The sequence below is a fragment of the Meyerozyma guilliermondii genome, genomic scaffold (genome assembly GCF_000149425.1).
Source record: "Meyerozyma guilliermondii ATCC 6260 scaffold_5 genomic scaffold, whole genome shotgun sequence".
Lineage (NCBI taxonomy): Eukaryota > Fungi > Ascomycota > Pichiomycetes > Serinales > Debaryomycetaceae > Meyerozyma > Meyerozyma guilliermondii.
The window spans coordinates 188,905-212,531 of record NW_001809796.1 but is presented as its reverse complement, the minus strand read 5'-3'; the positions used below and the strand labels follow the sequence as shown (position 1 = coordinate 212,531).

Below are 23,627 nucleotides of genomic sequence, written 5' to 3'. Positions count from 1 at the left end.
CACTGACAAAAAGTATTTGAATTGTAGTTCACTGAAAAATTATTTGTGTCTCATGGAGGTGAAAATGTTCTGAATCGACTGGATTTTCCACTGAATGTGGTAACGATAATAGTCTTTCAAAGAAAGATTATGCTCAACAATTTGGTCATTAACAAGTAGCTGGCTCACTGAACATACGCCATAAAGTGTCTTCCCACATAATCTGTATCGAGCTTTAGCATACGGAGCCTGGTGATGGATACCATGGCGAGCGCCGTCACCGAATTGATCACAACGTACCCCCACCATCTACTCCTAGCACTGAACCAACGTTGGTATCTCATCACTCCACTGACCCAATGGTACATAGTAACCCATACCAAACCTGCCAACAGCAAGGTATTGACCCAATTGCCAATATGACCCCATACTGAGCCCTTGAGAACGTAGGCAACGTAGTGAAGATTGACGAGAGAAGAGTCTCCGTCCACCTGTAACGGCCTTAACCGAAACTTGTAGTAGTGGTAAGCGAGCAACGGCATAAGAACATAGCCGGAAAATGATAATGGACTTAATCCAGGAAATTGGGTGGAGATCCAAGACCGTCTATATCCCAATCCAAGTAAACTGGTGATTCCCCCAAGGCCAATATCGTCGTCTTCGGGACTTTTGATGGGCTCAAAACTGTTCCTCTTCTTTCTGCGGGTTCCAAGAACCGTTCTGGCAATTCGAAGACTAATTCCACTGACTACATGAATTCCCAAACTGATAAAAATGAATTTTTCAACCGGAGCCCATTGGTATAAAGCTCTTCCCATTTCGAAAATCTGCTGAGATTCGGGCAATGGAGCCCCTAATCCCGGTATAATTGCCACCGAGGTTACATGGAGCCCTAAAAAGGATGCAAATCCCATACTGCTGTATTTCTGAATTGGGACTAAAACACGAATGATTTTCCGAAGCCAGGGATCATTATGAGAATGAGGCGAGTGGGCATTGAAGGTGGGATCGGGCAAGTCGTTGGCGTTCAAAGGTTCTGGCGCAACCGCAACCAACTGAGACAAATCTTGAACAGTCATGGCCAATGAACAAAGAGGCAATGGTCACCAAGGTGGAGTACTGCAGACAAAAAAAACATACGGTGTGCATATACTGCCGATACCAATACCACCGGACCCTCGAACCGCCGATACCCCGGAACCCTCAAATACCCCCGGTATTACGGTCGATATAGCTGTCGGTTTACCACCGGAACTCATCCATCAAAACTCAATCTTTCAATCAACTCTGCCAATATTATAAAAATTTGCCATTTTACAAAATCATGTAAATTTACTCAAATCGCATCCAAATTCGAACTTTGGCTTATCAACACACCAGTGACAAAATTCATTCAAAAAACTACCGAATATTCAAATTCTCCCCATTTTTAATCCACCTTCCTTTATTCCATTTGCCACTTGGCATTTTCTATATTCCGTTTTGCATCCGTTCGATTTCCGTGTCTGGTGTTTGGGCGTACCACTCATCCATTTCCGATCGCAGTGCTGCCACCTAACCATGTCTGGCACATTTACCTCCATTCGATCGCAGGCTTTGACGCTTGAAAAACAGACAGAGGGTCTCCTTGGTCGATATTCACGGTACCAGGATGATAACCAAGCCACTTCCGATGAAGAAGAGGTGACTTTACGTCACCAAATCACCGATATCTTGAATCGACGCGAAGAAGTTTTACAAAAATTACAACGAGTAACCGATCCAGAAATCAATTCCCTCTCAACTTCAAAGCTCCAGCAGATGCAGCGCCACAAGGAAGTGTTGGCAGACCACCAGCGATCTTTCCGCAAAATTGAGACCACAATAGCCGACGAACGCAATCGCAACAACTTGTTATTTTCTGTTAGATCGGACATTGATGCCCATAAACAACGAACCACCAATGTGGGAAAGTCTGGCGACGCGGCAGCCAACGACTACATCTTGGAAGAGGGTGTAAGGGTCGACAATGCCAACTCATTTGCAGACCGGCTCTTGCAACAGGCATATCAAACCAGAGACGAACTTTACAGTCAACGAGCATACTTGAGCAACGCTCAGCTGCGAATGATGAGCACGGTACAGCTGATTCCGGGAATCAACGTGTTGGTGCTGCGGATTAATACTAGAAGACGTAGAGATACGTTGATTTTGGCGACGGTAATCGCCGTGTGCATTTTGATGTTGGTGTTTTTGTAGGAGGGAGGGAAAGGAGAGAGAGATTAAGAGAGAAGCGAAGCAAGAAGGAAGAAGAATGGGCAAGTTGAACTGGCGTTCCCCATACTTTGGTGTTTGGGCGTGGCTATAAAATGTGGTACTTTTTCCTCCTCTTTATGGAACAACAATTGGCCGAACGGATATCGGAGCTCAAGCTTCGAAGGATCCTCGAACTCAATGCTAAACTCAAAGAATCTTTGTTGCGTGAACGTATTTCCACTTCCAATGCCAGCAGATTGTCAGTATCAATTTTTCGTTTCTTGGTTCAATGCTAACTCAGAATCAGCGCTTATGCCCAAGACACTCCCGATTGGCTCATCCCTGGCCGCTGGAAGTACCAGAGCCGGTACCAGGAGTACGAGAAGACCAAACGGTCGATGCCAGAGCCGGGTTGTTGCACGATAATGTAATGCGATGGGGAGTTCATAACGAGTTCATAACGAGTTCATAACGAGTTCCTTGACAAAGTCTCTGATAACGATATGTTTAATACATGTGATACTAAGCTACCAAAATTCTCTTACATTCATCACATTTATTATCATTTTTCACTGGTAAGCAAACATCATAAATGCCATTATACAATTCATCAACCACCATTCAACCCAACTCTTTCTCTGCTCCAACCTCATCCACCTTGATGCTTCGAAGATCGTCCATGCTTCCACCCAATGTCTCGTCTTGTTCTTTCTCGTCTCCTCCACATCCACAATCATAATCGGTCAAAATTGTAGTACAATCATACTCATCTTTTCCCAATCTTTCGTTGACTTTGTTGTGCATATGGCATCCCCAAAGTGCTGCTGTTTTCCTGCTTTTCACCTGGGGAGGATACTTGGTTAAAAGTTCCTGAAAGTGACGAGCACAATCTCCACATGGATATACTTGGGAGAAAGAGTATAAATACTGACCCAAAGTAGCCTGTTCTCTCAGAGACGGCTTCTCGGGGTACCTCGCTAAAATGGTGTGAAAGAGTTTCCAAGCAGCGTTTCCCAACTGAGCTTTTAAGGTTTCATTTGCCATTTTAGGCATGAATGGAGTGTCGGTTAATTCCGGGGTTTCGTCACTTTCTTGCATGGAAACTCCCTCCTTTTCTCCTGTGCTGACGTCACTAGTATCTGTGACTTCCAACTCTTGGGCGGTGTTGAAATGGGCCACTTTTTGTGGAGATTTGTCTTCCAAAATAGGCTGAGAGAGTCCATATTTTTGTAAATTTATGGGCACTGCGGCTCCTAAAGATGACTCCGGAGACGAGCTGGTCATAAAGAGAACCACGCCTATGATCGTGAGGAGCGCAAAGGCGCTGGTCAATGGTTTCCGTGTAAAGCCCATGTTGTGAAGAACGGAGGAGAATGCGGAGGTGAATAGGCGCTGGTGTCTGGATGAGCGCCAAGCAAGAGAGAGATAAGTAGGAGTAGCAGATAGTAGCAGATGGTAGCAGACAGTAGCAAGTAGTAGCAATAGTAGCAATGTAATGTAGTAATTGAGCAGGTCAATGTAGCAGGTTACTGTTGTGATTTCTTGAGGGTTGCAGCATCAAGTACTCCCGGCAATGTTTCCGATCCGATACCCGCCAACAACTTAATTCCGGCCCCGACAGTGACAATCAAAACCAATCCTGTCCAGAGGAGGATGTGGGCCTGAGCAGAAATATCCTTTTTGCTGCAGTCGAAACCGGCCCAAATGGTGGTTTTTCCGTCTTTTTTGGTAGGACTACAACCACAAGACCAGCATTCTTTTCCACTCTCGATACATTTTCCATGGCCGCTGCACTTGGAAGTGCCAGCCTCACAAGCTTCTTGTGATGTGAAGCAACTAGAGGACCCAGAAGTACGCTTGAACACAGTTGCAAGCTCCAAATTGCGTTTTTGCATATGTTTGTCGACGGCTTTTTGGAGGTGATTTTCGGGAACTGCCACCACCACCACGTCGTACTTTTGAGCCAACGAAGTCAATAAATCGCTGACAACACTACATGCGGTATTGTAGCTGTGGGAGTCGAATCCGGCCTTGCGTCCTACCGACAGCAAAGATACGAGGGTCATAAAAACCGTGGTTTGGTTATCGGCCGCAACTTCGTCAAGGTGAACCAACTGCGATAACTCGTTGACAAACAACCGGTCGCTAATTCCACTCACACCTCCCAAAACCGCTTGTCTGTGGCCGGTATAGTGTTGCCAGAGACCAACTAGACGGTCGTCGAAGAGTCGGAAATGGTCAACTAACGACGAAGATTTGACGCTTGGCGCCACAACTCTGATTTCCAGAGTCAATTCCAGTGCCAGACCCCCAGTAGCTTTCTTTCTAAAGAGGTGGCGAGCCACAGAGCGGTGAAAATGTCCGTCTTTATCTGCGACTTTGAACGATGGAGTGTCGAAAAGATTATTTGCTCCATTGATTACCACCACCATATCCGGTTTTTCTTGCTTACTACGAAGAGGTGCCTTCGAGCTGATGAAATCTCCGAAAGTAGAGTCGGAACCCACCAGAAATTGGTCGGAAATATCGAGTTTATCGGCCAAGTACATCAAGGCGTCTTCACCCAGAACTGTGGGTATACGATCTGAAGCACGGGAATTCAATTCATACACCGCTACGTCATCTGGAGACCGATTTTCGGCGACACAGGCACCAAGGGCCGTCAAGAGGGCCGTGACAGTGACAACAAACTTCATGAGTGGTGAGAAGGAGATTTGCAATGAAGGAGTGCGCGGTGTGTGCAGGAACGAGATAGCGAAACGAAGCAGAAGCAAAAGCAGAAGCAAAAGCAGAAGCAAAAGAAGAAGTAAGTAGTAGCAGATAGTAGCAAGTATAGCAATAGTAATCCAGTTTTGGTGATAGTCTAGCAATTGGTTTTTTGGCAAATTTTATTAGCGAATGCAGTCAAAAAGTCTCGTCAAGTGTGATAGTCGGCGATTGTGGAGGACCATCGAATTCATCTTTCTTTGGTTTGAACAAGGTTTTGGTGACGGACCGGCTTCGCTTTACACCTCCTTCCTTCAATTCTTGTAGTTGTTCCTCAGAGTTAAATTCAGACAAATCAATTCCAAGTTTTTGCAAGTCTTCGTAAGCACTGAAAGGTTGCGGTTCAGGCTCCTCATAATCCCCACCCAAGCCATTATGGAAGTTGCGGAATCGTTTCAAGCTATCCTGAGTCCCCAATGTGTTTTCTTCTTGAACTTTATGGGTATGAAAGTTGTCAAATGAACGAGATCTCAGAAGAAGATTTTCTTGCAAATTGATCCGAGCATCGCTCAGAACATGTAGCGACGCCAAAAACTCGCTCAATTGCTGGGCGGCAGTCTCGTCATCGAGAATGATGATTATACGGTGCAAAAATGCCAAATTGGACCACAGGGTGATATGCTGAAGGTAGTAATCACGGTTGCCGTCAACAGCTTGATTTAGGACATTAAGTTTGATTTCGTCCACAACCAGAATCAGACGGTTGCCAGCAACCACAAAGTCGTCCCTGTTGAGCGAGGAAACGATGACAATGGTTTTGGGCGGCGTCATGATTCAGCGCAACGTCCGGGGATCGATCTTGGCGGAGCGCATCAGCATGAGGTATGCAGTACACACAATATGCAGTACCTTTTTTTAGCAACCAAAGTAGATATGGCTGTGGTTTTTGCATCCCGGATTAAATCCCGTTCCGCAATTGATGCATCGGTCATTATTTCCCGTGTATTGTGCATGGGTGAGAACGTGACGGCAAACGCCACACAACACCACCGGAGTATTTTCAAGTAAATTTCGCAGCCATTTTTTTGCTGGATGATCTGCGGTGCTCTCGTGACACTGGTAGCATGGGTAGAAGATGTCGCAACATGGAAACTTGATGGCGACGACATCGAGTGGCGAATGGTAATGGGTGCATCTTGTTTGGTTGTCAACGAGGTTTCCAGAAACGGATATGGGACCGAGGTTTGAATCCCAAAGCATGAGAAGTGAAGAAGAAAAGGGAAAGGAAAGAGGGGAAGCGAAGGAAGGAAATGAAATATGAAGTGAAGTTAGGTGAACGCGAATATGAGTAATAAGACGCCAACAAAAGATGCGAAGATGGAATCGCGAGGGTATATGCAGGTCGATAGAGACATCCAAACACCAACTTATATCACTATCAAATTGAACAACGGGGTGAGTTAAAATGTCAAAAGTTCCTCAATTGCATTGTTAAGGATTTTTTTCAGTTGTCTCAATTGCTCAATTTGTTGATTTTTTCATTTCTTCGTGTCGTTGCTCGCTCGTCGCTCGCTCCTCCCTCGCGAGTACACCCCTGCACCCAACGCCATTCGCGGTCGCCATGTGCAGGCGTGTTTACCACCACAAAACAAATACCAACCTAATTTTGTTTTCACGTTAACTCGTTCAGGGTCACTTTTTCTCCTTTCAAACTTTACTGGACCGTGCAAACGCCTGTGCACTTCAGATAACAACCCCGATATCCAACTAAATACATTCTTTTACCGCATATTCATATTTGGGTCTTGTTTTCTTCATCATAATTTTGTCATTTTTTTCCGTTAAAATTCCATTTTGACCCATGAAATCTTACGAAGAAAAGCGCAGAGCGCTTCACGATGTCACCACGCAGGTCAACGACAACCTCCGGCGCGATCAAAAGCGAATCCACCCATATAAACTGCACCCGAAACGTCTTCGTCTTGACGTCACGTCCAACGATGACACGGATGATGACAACACATGTGTTTCTAATAAGGAAAACTTGCCTCCCGGGCCGGCTGAGCACTCGGACGATCTCCTTAAACAGCATTTTGACCGGTTAGCCACCGGATCAACAAAATTCCACGAACTGCCGGGCCTCGATGAATTTGGAGGAGAGGAGTTTGAGGAGTTGGAACCGGACCACCGCCTTGAAGAAAAGGTGGTAGCGGGCCAGGAGCGCCAATTGAGCCAATTGGGCGAGTCAGAGCAGCTCAAACCGGGTCTTCTGGACCCATTGGACAAGGTTGATTTTACTTCAGAAGGCGCCGCCGATTCCGATGAAGAAGTGTCATCCACACAACCCATGGAACCCAAATGGAGCAAAGCCATCTTCAACGAGCTCCAATATGTCATGAGAAAAATGACAAGATCGACACTTGACGAAAATGATGAGGACACTTACGACGTAACCATGGTGGCTGAATATGCCCCGGAAATCTTTAATTACATGCACGAGCTTGAGCACCGGCTCTTACCCGATGCATACTATATGGACAGTCAGGATGAACTCAAATGGGAGATGAGAAGTGTATTAATTGACTGGGTGGTTCAAGTACACAGTCGATTCAACTTGTTACCAGAAACGCTTTTTCTCACTGTCAATTATATCGATCGGTTCCTCTCCAAGAGAAAAGTGAGCCTTTCCCGGTTCCAACTTGTTGGTGCGGTTGCTTTGTTCATTGCTGCAAAATATGAAGAAATCAATTGTCCAACCGTACAAGAAGTAGCATACATGGCAGATAACGCCTATCTGGTGGACGACTTTCTCAAGGCAGAGCGGTTCATGATAGACGTGCTAGAGTTTGATATGGGATGGCCAGGTCCCATGTCGTTCTTAAGAAGAACCTCCAAAGCCGATGACTACGATTACGAAACCAGAACCCTTGCCAAATACTTTCTTGAGATCACTATCATGGACTCACGATTTGTAGCATCGCAGCCCAGCTGGCTCGCAGCGGGGGCACACTATTTGCTGAGGAAACTTTTGGGCCGGGGATCTTGGTCGGAAGCTCATGTATTTTATTCCGGGTATACGGAAACTCAATTGCGTCCATTAGCAGAGGTTTTGTTACAGAATTGTCGCAATGCCGAAACTAACCACAAGGCCATCTTCGACAAGTACCTGGAGCGCCGATATCGCCGGTCGTCGACGTTTGTTCAAGAGTACTTTGATGCCGTAGAAAGGTGAAGAATCTATCGTGTTCCTGCAGACAGACAACACCATCCCGCGCCATCGTTAAATTCAGATTCCCTTTTTCCTGTCAGCAATCGTATTATGTTCAAATCTGTTCCTTTCAAAGCTGTCAAGTCATTGGGTCAATTGGCTAGACCTTCCATGCGTTCTGCATTGGTAGGAGCCACCAGAAGTGTCAGAATGCCAGTCTTGCTGGTGGGTGGTATTCGGTACAATTCTTCTGCTTCCGTGCAATTAAAGGATGTTTTAAAGTCAGAGTTGAAAATCTCCAAAGCGATCCCAAATGAGTTGGATCAGAGCTACCTTGATTTCCTTGACAAGTCCGGGTTCAAAGTGGAAGAAAGTGAGGGAAAATCGAATGTTCAATTGGTGAAAAATGGTGATAATGGTGAAATTATTCGGGTGTTTTTCGATATTGATGAGGTGACGGATATCCCTATGAACGAGACCAATGGTGAGGAGGAAATGGATATGGAGGAGGAGATGGAATCGTTGGATTCGTTGCTTTGTAATGTCAGAGTGATGGTGGAAAACTCCAATAAAAACGATGCTCTTTTTATGAATTTGTTTTTGCAAGGATCCGAAGCGTCATTTTTGGTTGATTTCGTCAACTACAAGGCTGATGCTTCGAAATTTCTTTCCGAAGATATCTTGACTCGTGGAGAATACGTTGATAAATTCGAGTACCAAGGGCCTAGATTTTCCGATTTGGATGAGTCGTTGCAAACGGGATTTGAAACATACTTGGAAGAATGTGGAATCAGTGAGGAATTGGCTGAATTTATCATTGGATACAGTGAGTTCAAGGAGGAGAGAGAGTACAGAAAATGGTTGGGAGATTTGGAATCGTTTTTGTAGCCATGTAAATAAGACAAGAAAAGGGCAAAATGCACAAAGAATGGGAAAAAATGAGAGAATGAGATTGTAGAGATAAAAAGATAGATATAAAGATATTATGGAGGGGAGTTGAGTGCTAGTAGGTATAGGTATCAGGCAGCTCACTACGTTCGCAGCCTGCGTTCGCTGCCAGCTGCTGTGACTGCTTCTCGTGCCTCACGTGCACTGCACGTGCACAGTGTTTCCGCGAAAATCTTCAACACCGAATTTCTCAACTCACTAACCATGTCTGCCGAAGCTTCTGTATCATATGCCGCCTTGATCTTGGCCGACTCTGAGGTCGAGATCTCTGCTTCCAACTTGTTGGCCATCACTAAAGCCGCTGGTGCTTCCGTTGAAAACGTGTGGGCCGAAACTTTCGCCAAGGGTTTGGAAGGAAAAGACTTGAAAGAAATCTTGTTTTCTTTTGCTGCTGCTGCCCCAGCTGCTGGTTCTGCTCCTGCTGCCGCCGCTGCCTCCGGAGATGCTCCAGCTGCCGAGGAAGCTGCTGAAGAAGCCGCTGAAGAATCCGATGACGACATGGGATTCGGATTGTTCGATTAATGGGATAGATCATAATACACGTAGTAGGAATTGAGTGGAATAGGAATGTAGAGAGTGTAGAGGAAGAGGACGAAAAGAAGGGGGATCAGAGACTCGTCGGAATCGGTTCGTAATTAGCTCGTCACGTGACACCCATACACCATTTCTCACCGCGGACGGCTGAAACGGAGGTATCGGCGGTACCGGAGACGGCGACTATTCGGCCGGAAACGCCGTACGGCGCCGTTAGGCAACATTGATCGCCGTCATTCCTCAGCCCGACAATCGTGATGTAATGGAATATGACTTCATTAGCTAGAGTCAATCATGTCCGGAAATTTTCACTCGGATAGCCATTAGCCACGGTTACGAGCGCGGACCAAGGACTAATTCAACGTCGGTATGCAGGAGCCGAATATAAATCATAAGTGGCGAATGCAATGGACGCCTTTCCCGGATAGGATGAGACTTGATAGTTCTGTGGCTAGTAGACATAAATCTACAAAACGGACTTTTAAGAAAGTCAGGAACATTTTGCTAATTATTCTCAATTTACTTGTTATGCGACTTTGCTTACTTTTGCTTACATACTATTCTTACTTTTTCTTGTGTTGCTTACTTACTCTTCTTTACTTTTTCTTGTCTTGCTTACTCAGTTTGTACTTCTACTCACTCTGATCGAATATTCGGAACTCGTGGCTGGCCCGCCAATTGCGCAGGTATATCCGGTGCGCGACAAATGGAATCCGAGGGTATACCCCTGCAATCCGGAGTTCCTATTTGTATGTGATTCGCATTGCTATTACATACAGCGCTAATCAATACCTTTTTCTATGACTCCTATCTAAAGTTTAAGTATAACTTTAAGTTTATAGGCATCGCTGACAAACTGGGGTGATTGTGTGCAGGACACATCAAATCTTACAAATTGTAAATCAACAAGTGTAAAAAGGTTTGTGGATTGTTTTGAATTATTGTAGCAGGTTTTTGTTTGTTTTGGAGCTTGTTGGTTTGTTGTTGTTGATGGTGTTTGTTGGTGTCTTGTGCTTCCGGCCTGGCTCCGTTCCGTTATAACCGCGCAATCTCCGGCCCGATGTGCAGGAACGGGAATAGAGGTGCGGCCGCCGGCTCGGCTCATTTCTAATCCAATTTGTCAGGCAAACATATATAATTAGCTGTTTCCTGAGACATTCAGCCTTACAAAAAAAAAACAAGACAAAATTACCGGTAACAAATATATTGCCAACAAAGAATTAGTATTAAAGCCAACAAATATCGCTGGCCATTATACCTTCCCACATTATTACGGTCATTGTACTAAGTGATATTATTGTGGTGTTGTTATCTTCCATCGGTTAATCCTCCCATTTATTATTGTTGCTAATCGCACAAAATAGAATTTTTTACAGCAAGGAGTATTCTTCTGCAGGCTTATTTATTGTGCATATTCGTGCATATTTATTTTCCAAATTTTTGACTCATTTGCCGTTGCTATAAAAGCAAGGGATTTCCTCACCAAGTTATCATGTCACTTGCTCAATCTTATGCTTTGGCCTCCAAAGTGAGGTCAAAATTGACAAGAGATGCTCAGGATCCTAAGTCTTCATTGAGGAGTTTAGTGGTTCAAGCTAATATGTTGGACTCCTTATTAGACCATATTTCAGAAGAATCTAAGAATAGAGCAGCCAAATCCAAAGTTTCTTTCAAAGACGTACCTACTGTTCACCGTGAAACCCCCACCAAAGTTGTGGAATATGAAGTGGATGATGACTCAGATTCTGACTCAGACTTTGATTCGGATTCAGATTATGAGTTTGAAGACGATGATGAAGAAGTGCAGCAACCTCAATTGCGCGTTTACGAAGACGTTTATGACTCAGAATCAGATAGCGATCTCGAGAGTGAAGAAGAAGACCTATTCTATAAACATGCATTGCCCGTCATCTCCGAAGAACCAGAAACCCATTCACACGCATCGTCCATCAACCTCCACACCATTCCTCGTAGTTTCAGTCAAGACGAGTTGGAATCAAAAATCATGAATCATAGCTTATTCAAGCCTCATAATCTGCCGGCGATGGTGTCGTCAGAATCTCTTTCTATGAAACGCATGATATGAATTACGCCACGACTGATACGACTTATGACTTCTTTAATAGATACGATAGATTTCAGAGTGTAGACGAGAAATGAACAGATACGAGTTTTGCACGTTTCTTGGCCGACATGTCGGCTTGTCTATTCAGCTTGGCCGTTATCAAGGGTTTCAGATCACTTGCCCGTATGACGTAGGTTTTTGGCTTTCTTGCCCACCAAGGTAGCAGGCATATGCAAGAGAGCCTAGAACCCCAGATGTGGTGCGCATGCAGGGTTTGCGAGATTGCTTATTTAGGTAAGTCCGGCACGAGTCGGCGCCGTGAACTTTCGGCCGCAAGAAGCACGGTCGGCAGTCGGGCCGACGATAAATATCGCGGCTGATTAGGCCATACATTAGCCGGGAATACAGCCGGGCATAAGCGGGAGCATACATAATTCGGAGGTTAATTTCTACCCTACAATTTTAAGACAAATACTTCAAAAAACATTATTTGTTCCTGAAATTTCACGATCAAATCGAAGAAATATTAATGCTCGGCAACGGTTTATAAAAATCGTTTCATAATTTTATGGTAGAAAATTTCTGCATCTAATGCACTGCACATAAACACTGCCATATATGTACGCACCTGCACGATTGAATTTTGACACATCCGGACACCACGATGGCACGGCGCTGATACCGTAGGGCTTTGCCCCGATTCAGATCTGATATCTATGCCCCGCATCCCGAGCCAGTTTTCTCTTTAGGTGGTCCAAATGACGGAAAAATTGCAAGCTGACGAATTGCAAACGCAAGAAACTAAAGTATCTGCAACCACTTTTAGCAGCCATGAAGAACTGGAAAATTTCATCAACCGAATTGGACGCAAATTTCGGGCAGAGATAAGGGGTGTGGAGCGAGTTCCTGAGGACAAAAGAGTTGATACTTCCAAGTTATCGCCGCTAACAATGTTTCTTTCACCAAATATGTCGATTGCAGCATTAAGTACCGGAGCTTTAGGACCGGCACTTTTTGGTCTAGATTTCTGGACTTGTGTTTTGTGTTCAGTAATCTGGTCTGTTATTGGTGCTCTTCCCGTGGGACTCTTTGCAGTGTTTGGAGCTCGTTTTGGGCTCCGACAACAGATCTTGTCTCGGTACTTGACCGGCAACATTATGGGCCGAATCTTTGCACTTTTCAATGTTATCAGTTGCATAGGATGGAACGGTATAAATTTGATTCCCGCAGTTCAATTATTAGCATCTATGGGCCCTTTACCTCCTTGGGCTGGCTGCTTGATCTTTGTGGTGTTAACTTGTGGAGTAGCCATGGCCGGTTACAAGGTGATTCACCTTTATGAACGGTACTCATGGATTCCCAATTTTGTTGTGTACTTGGTGGTAATTGCTCGACTCACCATGACCCATACTTTTACTTTTGGAGACATGTCCGCCTCCACTTCAGGAAATGTTCTCAGTTTCATTGCAACCATTTTTGGATTTGTTGCCGGTTGGGTTCCTTCTTCCGCAGACTACTTTGTGTACATGCCAAGCTCAACTCCAGGTTACCAGATCTTTTTTAGTATGGTTGCTGGGTTGGCAATTCCATCTATGTTCACCTTAATTTTGGGTGCGGCATGCGCAACGGCAACAGTATCCACTCCAATATACCAAGCCGCCTATGAAAAAGGGTCAATTGGAGGCTTGATGTACCAGATCTTGGTGGTCAACAATCTCCATGGTTTTGGGAAATTTTGCTGTGTTATTCTTGCCCTTTCAGCTATAGCCAATAACGTTCCTGGTTCCTATTCGCTTGCTTTAGCTGCCCAGGCCATCTGGTCTCCTCTCGCCCGGTTTCCTCGTCTTGGCTGGTGCCTCATCGGCAACTTTGTATCGCTTGGACTCGCCATTCCAGCTTACTATGTTTTTGCCGAAACCATGTCCAACTTTCTCTCCATCATCGGCTACAACGTTTCGATTTATATTGGCATATCCATGGCCGAACACTGGATATACCGCCGGGGATTTGGCGGCTACGATGTGACCAACTTTGAGAACCGGAAAACCCTTCCTTTTGGTATTGCTGGTGTGGTTGGGTTCCTCTTTGGTGTGGCCTCGACGGTGCTTTCCATGGACCAAACTTGGTATCTGGGAGTTATCGCTAGGGAAATACACGGAGACATATCCTTCGAGCTCAATATTGCTTTTGCATTTATTGGGTACAATATGGTACGACCTTTTGAGAAAAAGTACTTGGGTCGATAGAAGTAATTGCAGCCAAAATAACTAGCCGAAATATATATATCAGTCTGTACCTATCTGCAGTACCGCGAACTCATAATCGCAGGACTCAAATCTTTATTATTGAATCGCAACTAACAACATCCATGATTCGTAGCGCCTCCAGTGCACTACGAGGGATCCGGTCCCCTGGACCTCGAAATGTGCGCAGATTCATAGGCATAAGCGGAATATCTCCTTACAGGGCCTCAAAAATCACGAAAATGTCTCCTTTGGCAATCATGGTGCCACGGCGTAATTTGGGTTTCATCAAAATTTTGGCCAAAGCTACCAGAGTTCCCGCTTATATTGGAGGAACCATGGCGGCGGGAGGCACCTATGTTGCCTATAAGGTCGAACAGGCCTCCACTTACACACAGGATAAATTATCTGCCATCAAAGATTTTTCGAGTGGCGTGTTTGACAAAACCAGCGAATTTTTCAGCGGGTGGGGATCCAATGGTGGAAGCGGCCTGACCACCGATCCTTCAGGACCGTCGGGCGAAGATACCGCTACGGTTATGGGAGCAACAGCGGCCGCGGTGGGACTTTCGGCTGAGGATGATGACGGGAACGATGACGAAAATGACGACGAAGACGAGGAAACTCTTGTTGAAGATGACGACGACGAAGATGTGGAGGCAGACAGAGCCCAGACCGACGAGGGCATGCTTACTCTTACTCGGCAAATGATAGAAATCCGTAATTTGCTTGCTTCCATCGACCACTCCGATGCTCTTCGTCTTCCTCAGATTGTGGTGATTGGGTCGCAATCGAGCGGAAAATCGTCAGTGTTGGAAGCGATTGTGGGTCACGAGTTTTTGCCCAAGGGCTCGAACATGGTGACTAGGAGACCCATCGAGTTAACGTTGATCAACACGCCAGATGCTGCTGCGGAAACCGCCGATTTTCCTGCTCTCAAAATGCACAACATGCTGGATTTTGACCAGGTGCAAAAGGTGTTGGTCGACTTGAATTTGGCGGTTCCACTTACAGAATGCATTTCGCCAGACCCTATCCAAATCACTATTCGATCACCACGGGTTCCCGACTTGTCGCTCGTCGATCTTCCCGGATACATCCAGGTCGAAGCGGCTGACCAACCCGCCGAGCTCAAATCGAAAATCCGTAGCGTTTGCGACCGATATCTTACTGCCCCAAATATCATTCTTGCAATTCAAGCCGCCAACGTCGATCTTGCCAATTCCACTGCTTTGCGTGCAGCCAAGATGGCAGATCCACGAGGCGAGCGCACCATCGGAGTGGTCACAAAGCTCGACTTAGTTGAGCCCGACGTGGCTCGTCTGATTCTTGTCAACAAGAAATATCCCTTAAGAATGGGATATGTAGGAGTGATCACCAGACCGCCCGATACTGCAACTCTGAGTCGTGGAGGCTTGTTCCTGAGAAAGGCAATCACTGGGTACCAGGCTTTCGTTGCTCAGCAAAACTTTGAGCACGGATACTTCAAGGACCACAAGGATGAATTCTACGGAACCGTGACTCTGACCAGACAATTGAAAAAGAAGTTGATCAAAGTATTAGAACGCAGCATGGCGGCGGCACTCAAACCCACACACCTTGCCATTCAGCAGGAACTCGAAGAAACCTCGTACCAGTTCAAAGTGGAGTTCAATGACCGGCCATTGACACCTCAAATGTACTTGGCGAACAACATCGATATGTTGAAACTTGCTACCAAGGAATTGGCACATCGCTTTTCACGGAGAGAGTTGCGCAGCTTACTCCAAAATGAAATCGACCAAAAGGTTTTGGATCTTTTGGCAGAGCGCTACTGGAACCAGCCATGGTCAGACACCGCTATTCATTCGAGGACCGAGCCACCTCTCAAGGAGCTCTCTCAACTCTCAAACCTCGACGACGACGTTTACTGGCACAAGAAACTCGACCTAGCCACCAGCTCACTAACCAAATTGGGCATTGGTCGGTTTTCTACTACTCTAGTAACCACTGCAATTTTGACGGAAATAGGCAACCTTGTTGATGGCACTCAATTGCGGAACCATCCTTTGGCACGCAAGGCCGTAATAGATGCGGCAGAATCTGTTCTTCTGGCAAAATACTATTCGACTGCCGACCAGGTGGAAAATTGTATCAAGCCGTTCAAGTACGAGATTGAAACCGAAGACCGTGAATGGTTGAGCAGCAAGGAGAACGCGGTGCGGTTGTTGAAGGAGGAAATGAGACAATGTGACGAACTATTTAATGAACTCAAACGTGAAGTTGGCGGCCGAAAGTTACTGCAGGTTATGACATATCTAACCAAATGGCAAGAGCTGTCCGGTGAGGTGAACCTGAACGAAGCGCTTGGCTTTTCGGGACAGTTGATCCAGAAGGGCCGCGAAGCACTCTTTTTGAAGGACCGTCTTTCGCTTTTACAGATGAGACATCTGTTTGTCAAAAGCAGCAAAAAGTGCCGGTCCAAGGAAAACAAGTACCAGTGTCCCGAGATCTTTTTGGATGCTGTGCTGAACAAGTTATCATCCACTGCCATCTTGTTCTTGAATGTGGAGCTTTTGAGTGATTTCTACTATAAATTTCCTCGTGAATTGGATAGACGGTTTTTCGGCACCATGACACCAGAGGAAATGGAGGAGCTTGCTAAAGAGGATCCAAAGGTCAAGAAACACATTGAGTTGGGTGAACGCAAAGATCGGTTGGAGACGGCGTTGTCAAAGATGGAGAGTGTGATGAGACAGAGAGTGAGCAATAGCGTGTAAATAGTAATGAGTGATGACGGTGAACTACTACACTATAAGTGAGGTACTAGTTCTATGTATTTATCTTCCCGTGATCGACACTACCCGGTCAAACAAACTGTCGAGAGTGAGAGAGTGGGCGTTTTCGAAAGCCGAGGCAAACGTATTCATATCAAAAGTTTTTCGGTCGTTGTTATGGGCGATTTCTTGCTGTGCTCTTTCTTCGGCTTTGATCATAATTTGGTTCACATCTGGCTTGATATCTTCGTTGAGTTCCAGGTACTCGGTCAGAGACGATGTGAGCATTCCCACTCGAGCATCGAGGTCCACGAACAAAAAGGATCCAGAAACACAGAGCACAGAAGTGATGCCCTGGTTGTGATTTTTCGTGAAAACTGGCTCCAAATTATTGTGGTTGAACACTAGCAATTTGGACTTGATTGCGAGGGTATTGGTGGATTTTTCATAGTAATTTGCAGCCACGCAAATAAGACGAGAATCATAATCTATGGCGACAAGATTGCGAGCACCTTCAGGAAAGTTAGCTCTTATTATGAAGGAAAAGGCACCACGAATCAAGTCGTAGGAAGCGATTCTGGTTTGCGAAACCACCAAAAGATGGTTTTCAAGAACGTTTATGGCTCTTATGGGCGAGTCGGCGATGCCCGAAATATGGTTTAAAGTGGTCAATTTGTAGCCATCGAGCACCGTTACCGAGGTCTCGTGTGCCAAAAACACCACCGACGAATCTTGGGACCAACAGACGTCCACCGCACTCGAAGACGCTATGCCGCCTGGGCTACTTTTGTGAAGAGTCCATGCCGTTTGCTGGTTGGAATTGGACAAGTTTTTCACGACTCGCCATATTCTTACACCACCTTTATCGTCGGCAGAGACGAAAGCAAGCTCGTTTTTCAGTAGAGGTGCCGGTTTGATGGTGAAAATCTTGTTTCCGTGGCCGTGAGGGTCGATGATTTTACATGCCAATTCCCATTTGGAACCGTCATTTTTGGAGTCTACGTTCTTCCAGAACTTGAGGGCATGGTACTCGTCGCTCTTGGATAAGAGGTTGTCCACTGGGGAGGGTGTGACGGTGTCCACAGTGACCATCCATGAACCATCGTTGGAGAAATCCACGAGCGAAATTTTAGGGTCGACGAGTTTTGTTTCTGAACGAACTTTACCAGTGGGTAAAACAGCTGCTGCGTTGAGTAGCGACTGCTGTTCCTGGCGGACCCAGTCGTAGATTTGAATGGAGGCTCCCGAGGGGAAATAGACCTGGTTGGTGGTGGGATGAACTGCGGCAGGCAGCGAGTAATCCTGACGAATAGGCACTTGGTAGAGGTTATCGTGATTTCCGAGCTTCTTATAAGCACGACGAAGCGAGTGGGCAACACCAGGAACGAGTCTGGGTCGTGCCGAGTTGACGGTGAGACGAGAAACGAGGTCCACTGCCAGAATCGTGAGCATTTCGTGGTGGATTCCGTCGCTACAACCAAGCAACATGGAGTAACAGTCTGTTTTGTGGACATCTATGTGGATCTTGTCGATGGTGCCGTTGAGTCGGGGGAGAAATTGGTGGTTGTCGCTGTCCAAATGCCAAAGAACCAACACTTTTTCAAGTCCTCCGGAAAGAAGATACTTGTTATCTGGGGAAAATGCTACGGTTTTGACCAGGTCTATGTGCCATTTGAGAAGCCGCTGGTCACTTCCACCAACATAGATGAGTTGTATGGGTCCGGCACCAGTTCCAAGAGCCACCACACCGTCGTTGGACACGGCTACTGACGTCACCGGCGATTTGTAGACGAACGAATTTCGCTCAACAGACATCTCTGAGTCGCCAGAAACCGACACACGAACGACCTCGTGGCTCGTGGTCACAAACACAACCTGGGACTTGTCAAACGACCACGAAAATACCGGGGTGACATCGTCAACTACCACCTTAGTTTCTCCTTCATTTTCTTTCAGAAAAGTCTGCACCAACGCAGTGCTGGGGCCCTTTTTCTTGGTGCTCTGGAACACTCCAACAAACCTGTCGCCATAACAGCTTGCAGAAGCCAAAACATACCCTTGTGGAGGACTCATCACGAAAACCTCCGTCACCGGACTGGCAACTTTTTCCTTCCAATTGACAGAAAAAACACCGCCCAGGCCACTGAATAGCAATATCTGCGACGCCGAGCCCGGATCCAAACACATATCCACAATCAGGCCAATATTGATGTCAATACAACGAACACACTGACGAGTAGCCAAAAAATACACTCTGATTTGGTGAGTAAAAACCACAATCTGGTGCTTCCCGTCGGCTGAAAACACAGCAGGAAACGCAGGAGTGCCTTCTAGCTGCGGCAAACGTCCGCCCAGCACCATGCGTGAGGCCCATTCCACATGGTCAACAGTCATAGTTGGAGAGATTTTGCTCATCGCAGAAGTGCGGTGCGGTGTCCGGGTGTGCGAGCGAAGCGAGCAGACCTGGTGTGAGAGCTCAGTGGTTTTGTGCGAACTAGTGGTTTTCGGGCTTGTTTCGCGGGCTTGGTGTACCGGCGTGCACTTATATCGTTTTCATTCTCTCTTCTCATCACCATGATCATTCCCATCCGGTGCTTTTCCTGCGGCAAGGTCGTGGGAGACAAGTGGGAAACTTACCTCGAGTACTTGCAGGACGACACGATGACTGAGGGTGACGCTTTGGACAAATTAAAGTTGCGTCGTTATTGTTGTAGAAGAATGGTTTTGACTCATGTCGATTTGATCGAAAAGTTTTTACGCTACAATCCATTGGAGAAGAAGGAAATTGTATAAGCTATTGTAAATTAGTTCACTGCTTGAATATACTCGTAGAAGAACGCCGTGAGCTGTAGATGGTTGTCGATCAGCATTCTTTCATCTACCAGGTGGATGCGGTTATCCTTGACCAAATTTTCACTGTAGTAAGGAGTGTACCGGTAGATGTTTTTCGTGAGGTTCCAGTAGTGCCGGGTGTCGGTGTTGGCCGGCATCATTCCAGGAACCAATACCAACGGATGGGTAAGATTGGGGTAAACAAGTTGTTCAAAAACATGTCTGGTGACACCGGCAATTTCGCTCCAAACTGTGTCGTTAGATGGTGATACCGGTGCCGTTTTGGTAGGAGGAGATTGGTAGCCCACTTGGAACAATCCTTTTTCTGTTGCGGGAAGAATACTTTCACCTTGTACCGTGAGACCCAAATTGAATTTTTCAGCGATTTTAGCCACTTGCGACTCAATATTGTCCATGATGGTATCGAGCGAGGTTTCCACACTTACACGATGGTTAACCACAAGCTTAGCATGCTCCGGCAAAGCGTTTGCCTTTTCTCCTCCAACAATGACATCGAGAGCCTGCGAGGTTTGAATCAAGTACCTCGACATGGGGTTCTTGACCATCAGTTGAACCACCTTTTTGTTGGCATATTTGTCGAATCCCGCCCGCAACATGGCCTTTTTCTTGAGCCGCGGAAGGTCACCGTGGCGAGCCACACACTGCAAGTAGCCCATCATGGGATTTTGGCTGGTGAGAAGCGGAGAATATGGGTGCTTCTCCAACTCAAAAGCAACCTCCGATAAAATTCCAATCGAAGTATGGTCGGGCGGAACAGAAGAATGTCCACCGGGTGTCGTGAGCTCAATGGACACATCCATGTATCCTTTTTCGCCGGTTCCGGCAATTGCAACCATTTGTCCACTAATTATGTCTTTGGTCAAACCTGGACCTTCGTCAATAAGAACATGGAAACCATCGTATCCAAACTCCTTTTCCAAATAAGGACCAATATGAGCAGCACCATGAGTACCAGAAGCCTCCTCGTCGAATCCAAGAGCGACAACCACCGATCTCCGAGGCTCGAACCCACGCCCTATCAAAATTTCCATCGACTCCAAAATGGCTACCAACACATTTTTGCAGTCGGAGGCTCCACGGCCCCACACATACTCACCATCGTAATGTCCCGAAAGCGGTGGGTGAGTCCATTTGTCCAAAGTGTCCGATTGAATCGGAACGGTATCTTGGTGCGCCGTCAAAAGCACCGGTTTGAGCGACTTGTCGGAACCTTCCCAATGAATGACCACGCCATAAGTGTTGACATAAGAAACCTTGGCGGTGTTCATCACGGTGGCAAAAGTAGTGTTCAAATACTTATGGAATTTCTTGAATTGAGTCCACATTTCAGGAGCCTCATCTACTCCCGGCTGGTTGTCGCCAATTTGAGTGTCGACTTTTACGGCATTGGAAAGCTTTCTAGCAGAGCTAACGCGGAATTGAGCATCGTTTAAGATTGCCAACACTGTGGAATTGTCTTCAAAGAACGAAGCTGGAACTAAAGTCTCGTAAAGCGGACAAACGTTATCGGAAGTGGGAGCCAACAAAAACCAAATGGGCCGCCAATTGAAAAGCAAAAAGATAGCTACTATGGCACCAAGCGCTATTGATGCTCGCTTGATCAATGTCTGTTTCTCCATAGTAGAATTGACTTGAGGAGAATCCTCATCTTCGGGAAGTTGCACCATGTTGAGGAGCTGTAGTTCGAAGTGGAATAAAGTAGGTGGAGATATGGTGGTTGGATGGAGCCTGCACATAAAGTACGAGAAAGGCAGGTAGGTCCGATAAGAATTCCAAATTTTGATAAGCTAGTGGAATAGGAGCGGTGCATGATGTGCGACGCGACTATGAGTTGTGTTATCTTGTCGCTTTGCTGTTGGTTTGGGGTCTGTTTGAATTTGGTGTGAATTGGATGATGGTCAAGTGCGGCGCCATGCGCATGGGTGGGGCATCGTGCGCAATAATCTGCATACCATCATGCGGTATCTGCATGTTATATGCATCCTTTATTGGAATTGGCTATGGGCGCCTAATTGGGTTAGATTAGGGGCTGGGGCATGCAAATGGATGCAGCAGATACCTGAAATGACTGCAGAGCCAGATATCATACGGCATTTCGTAATTCCATCTTCGTATTCGCCGTTATTCATAATTCATCAGTCCATAATTTCGTTCTTCGTATTCATGATCTGAATTTTTCATATCGTATTTGCACGTTTCTGTGCGTTATTTTTAGATCTGGTTGTTCTCTAACTTTTCATTTGTCGTATAGCATCATTGAACAACGACTTGGCGTAAAAGTAGTGTATTAGTCTCAAAATCTGGATTGGGGGGTCGGCGTCTTCAACGGGATTGCAGATAGTTCCTTGGAAGGTCACGCGCATGCGGTCACGTGCCGTTCTTATCACTTTGAATCTATGGAATCCGGAAAATTGGTTAACATCCGATCCGAATGCGAAATCTGCTGACCAAGAATTGGAATCTTTTTCGCAACCAATGAGATTAAATGTTCCATAGACCAACGTTCCTTTCTGCAATAAGTTGTTGGTGGGAATTTCGTTTGAGTTCCATATTATTTTCCTTGATTTATCTTCAGGGAAAATTGCAAAAGGTGCAATAAAAAGTGGTTTTTTAGCAGAAAAATCAATATCGTTCAAACTTGTGAACGCGGTTATTTGGCCCTTTCCTTTCAAAAAAGTACATAGAATCAATCTTTCCAAGAACATTGATGGGCCGCTGAAAAACCCTTTTGTAAAGCTAGCCAACACTTGTTCATTTGATTTTTTGGTGTCAAATTCATACGAAAAGATTTCGGATGTGAAGCGTTTAAAATTAGGATTGACTATTTTCATGGATTTTGTTTTGGTGAAATCAGAGGGAATGTCAGTGGTATAGGAAGTGTTGTAGTTGGTAGCAAAGTAGCCTACAGCGCAGGCGCCAAGAAATAGCGCCTTGTAGGGTGGCATGTAAAATATAACAAAGAAGAAATGTGCGAATGGGTGCAAACTACGGTGCAGGAACCACGAAGCCAGTGTAGCGGAACGAAACGGAACTGCCACGGTAATGTATCACCGTGGTACGGTGTAACGGTGTAATGGAACGGTGATAACGGAGCTGCAAAGTCTAAGTTGATGCGTCTCAGTTTTAAATGGCGGCGCAGTGGTGTACTGGACGCGAAGGGGCCGTTACGTCAGGTGCATTGCTGATTCCAACATTCCTGCATTGCTACCGCGATTATTTTTAGACGCAGGTCCTTGGCACGGATCCCCTGTTACTGCCACCGGGCAACCACCGGTCGACCAAGTACCGGTCAACCATCTCCTACCGGTAGCCAGCAGATCATACCGGTCCATCTCTTACCGGCCAACCATCTCATACGGTAGCCGGCAGCCGAGCTGCCTCTACCTGTCTCATCGGACCCTAATGCGGGGTGTGCAGGCCAACTTACGCGTCGCGGTATTTACCAACAAACATGGCGCTGTGAAACACGCGACCAAGGGGGCTTTATATAAGATGCAACGGATCCACCATAACAATTTTGTTAAAAACTGCGTATCTAGTCGCGTCCACTCCTTTGAACTTCTATGAAACAATTTGCTTTTATTGGCCTTGTGGCTGCTGTTGCGGCAGTTCCATATAAAAGATATGACAATAGTACCGATGTTTCCACCGGTTATTCTGCTTCGGTGCTTCCAACCAGTGGCCCTGATACTACAATTACCGTCAACGAGTATGTAACGGTAGTTTTACCAGGAACAACAAAAACGATTCCTGCGTCAGAAACTACTGCATCCGACGTGGCCCAGGCGCTTGCAGCTGGTCATACGCCCTCGGTAGCGGAAACGTCGCAAACTAGTTCAACATCACTTCCACAATCACTCGGGTACCAGACATTTGACTTTCTGGGGGCGTAGCCAGGGACGGTTCCCACCGCTACTGAAACTGTCACTCTTACCACCGGGAGGAAAAGCAGCGGCTACATGGCAATGGATTCAACTGTGGAACTTTACACCACGTCCGCCGGGACGAAATTTACCACCATCACCAAAGACGGTACCACCGAAGTTGAACCGGTTGAGACCGACGTCGAGACCGGATGTGTTGCACTGACCGTAACTGTC

General features: G+C 46.1%; 15 protein-coding genes across 15 annotated transcripts; 8 read left to right on the top strand and 7 right to left on the bottom strand. All coding sequences in view use genetic code 12, as the record gives it.

The window, feature by feature from the left end:
* Positions 1-164: 164 nt before the first annotated feature.
* On the bottom strand, positions 165-1,058 carry PGUG_04064 (uncharacterized protein; the record flags this gene model as incomplete). Its single annotated transcript, XM_001483285.1, has 1 exon — positions 165-1,058. One exon carries the CDS (start codon positions 1,056-1,058, stop codon positions 165-167), a length of 894 nt encoding a protein of 297 aa, XP_001483335.2.
* Positions 1,059-1,539: 481 nt separating this feature from the next.
* Positions 1,540-2,217, top strand: PGUG_04063 (uncharacterized protein; the record flags this gene model as incomplete). Its single annotated transcript, XM_001483284.1, has 1 exon — positions 1,540-2,217. The coding sequence occupies one exon, from the start codon at positions 1,540-1,542 to the stop codon at positions 2,215-2,217; it is 678 nt and encodes a 225-aa protein (XP_001483334.2).
* A 618-nt stretch (positions 2,218-2,835) lies between these two features.
* On the bottom strand, positions 2,836-3,567 carry PGUG_04062 (flavin-linked sulfhydryl oxidase; the record flags this gene model as incomplete). The annotated part of the gene is made up of 1 exon (XM_001483283.1): positions 2,836-3,567. The coding sequence occupies one exon, from the start codon at positions 3,565-3,567 to the stop codon at positions 2,836-2,838; it is 732 nt and encodes a 243-aa protein (XP_001483333.2).
* A 173-nt stretch (positions 3,568-3,740) lies between these two features.
* PGUG_04061 (uncharacterized protein) lies at positions 3,741-4,910 on the bottom strand (the record flags this gene model as incomplete). Its single annotated transcript, XM_001483282.1, has 1 exon — positions 3,741-4,910. The coding sequence occupies one exon, from the start codon at positions 4,908-4,910 to the stop codon at positions 3,741-3,743; it is 1,170 nt and encodes a 389-aa protein (XP_001483332.2).
* Positions 4,911-5,118: 208 nt separating this feature from the next.
* Positions 5,119-5,751, bottom strand: PGUG_04060 (uncharacterized protein; the record flags this gene model as incomplete). The annotated part of the gene is made up of 1 exon (XM_001483281.1): positions 5,119-5,751. The coding sequence occupies one exon, from the start codon at positions 5,749-5,751 to the stop codon at positions 5,119-5,121; it is 633 nt and encodes a 210-aa protein (XP_001483331.2).
* A 1,030-nt stretch (positions 5,752-6,781) lies between these two features.
* CLB4 (B-type cyclin) lies at positions 6,782-8,152 on the top strand (the record flags this gene model as incomplete). Its single annotated transcript, XM_001483280.1, has 1 exon — positions 6,782-8,152. One exon carries the CDS (start codon positions 6,782-6,784, stop codon positions 8,150-8,152), a length of 1,371 nt encoding a protein of 456 aa, XP_001483330.2.
* An 87-nt stretch (positions 8,153-8,239) lies between these two features.
* MAM33 (Mam33p) lies at positions 8,240-9,016 on the top strand (the record flags this gene model as incomplete). Its single annotated transcript, XM_001483279.1, has 1 exon — positions 8,240-9,016. One exon carries the CDS (start codon positions 8,240-8,242, stop codon positions 9,014-9,016), a length of 777 nt encoding a protein of 258 aa, XP_001483329.2.
* Positions 9,017-9,280: 264 nt separating this feature from the next.
* Positions 9,281-9,598, top strand: RPP1B (ribosomal protein P1 beta; the record flags this gene model as incomplete). The annotated part of the gene is made up of 1 exon (XM_001483278.1): positions 9,281-9,598. One exon carries the CDS (start codon positions 9,281-9,283, stop codon positions 9,596-9,598), a length of 318 nt encoding a protein of 105 aa, XP_001483328.1.
* A 1,504-nt stretch (positions 9,599-11,102) lies between these two features.
* PGUG_04056 (uncharacterized protein) lies at positions 11,103-11,696 on the top strand (the record flags this gene model as incomplete). Its single annotated transcript, XM_001483277.1, has 1 exon — positions 11,103-11,696. The coding sequence occupies one exon, from the start codon at positions 11,103-11,105 to the stop codon at positions 11,694-11,696; it is 594 nt and encodes a 197-aa protein (XP_001483327.2).
* Positions 11,697-12,433: 737 nt separating this feature from the next.
* On the top strand, positions 12,434-13,921 carry FCY2 (Fcy2p; the record flags this gene model as incomplete). Its single annotated transcript, XM_001483276.1, has 1 exon — positions 12,434-13,921. The coding sequence occupies one exon, from the start codon at positions 12,434-12,436 to the stop codon at positions 13,919-13,921; it is 1,488 nt and encodes a 495-aa protein (XP_001483326.2).
* Positions 13,922-14,043: 122 nt separating this feature from the next.
* Positions 14,044-16,677, top strand: PGUG_04054 (dynamin-related GTPase; the record flags this gene model as incomplete). Its single annotated transcript, XM_001483275.1, has 1 exon — positions 14,044-16,677. One exon carries the CDS (start codon positions 14,044-14,046, stop codon positions 16,675-16,677), a length of 2,634 nt encoding a protein of 877 aa, XP_001483325.2.
* Positions 16,678-16,737: 60 nt separating this feature from the next.
* NAN1 (Nan1p) lies at positions 16,738-19,089 on the bottom strand (the record flags this gene model as incomplete). Its single annotated transcript, XM_001483274.1, has 1 exon — positions 16,738-19,089. One exon carries the CDS (start codon positions 19,087-19,089, stop codon positions 16,738-16,740), a length of 2,352 nt encoding a protein of 783 aa, XP_001483324.2.
* Positions 19,090-19,248: 159 nt separating this feature from the next.
* On the top strand, positions 19,249-19,467 carry PGUG_04052 (DNA-directed RNA polymerase core subunit; the record flags this gene model as incomplete). Its single annotated transcript, XM_001483273.1, has 1 exon — positions 19,249-19,467. One exon carries the CDS (start codon positions 19,249-19,251, stop codon positions 19,465-19,467), a length of 219 nt encoding a protein of 72 aa, XP_001483323.1.
* An 11-nt stretch (positions 19,468-19,478) lies between these two features.
* PGUG_04051 (Gly-Xaa carboxypeptidase) lies at positions 19,479-21,263 on the bottom strand (the record flags this gene model as incomplete). The annotated part of the gene is made up of 1 exon (XM_001483272.1): positions 19,479-21,263. The coding sequence occupies one exon, from the start codon at positions 21,261-21,263 to the stop codon at positions 19,479-19,481; it is 1,785 nt and encodes a 594-aa protein (XP_001483322.2).
* Positions 21,264-21,755: 492 nt separating this feature from the next.
* On the bottom strand, positions 21,756-22,472 carry PGUG_04050 (uncharacterized protein; the record flags this gene model as incomplete). Its single annotated transcript, XM_001483271.1, has 1 exon — positions 21,756-22,472. The coding sequence occupies one exon, from the start codon at positions 22,470-22,472 to the stop codon at positions 21,756-21,758; it is 717 nt and encodes a 238-aa protein (XP_001483321.1).
* Positions 22,473-23,627: the final 1,155 nt, after the last annotated feature.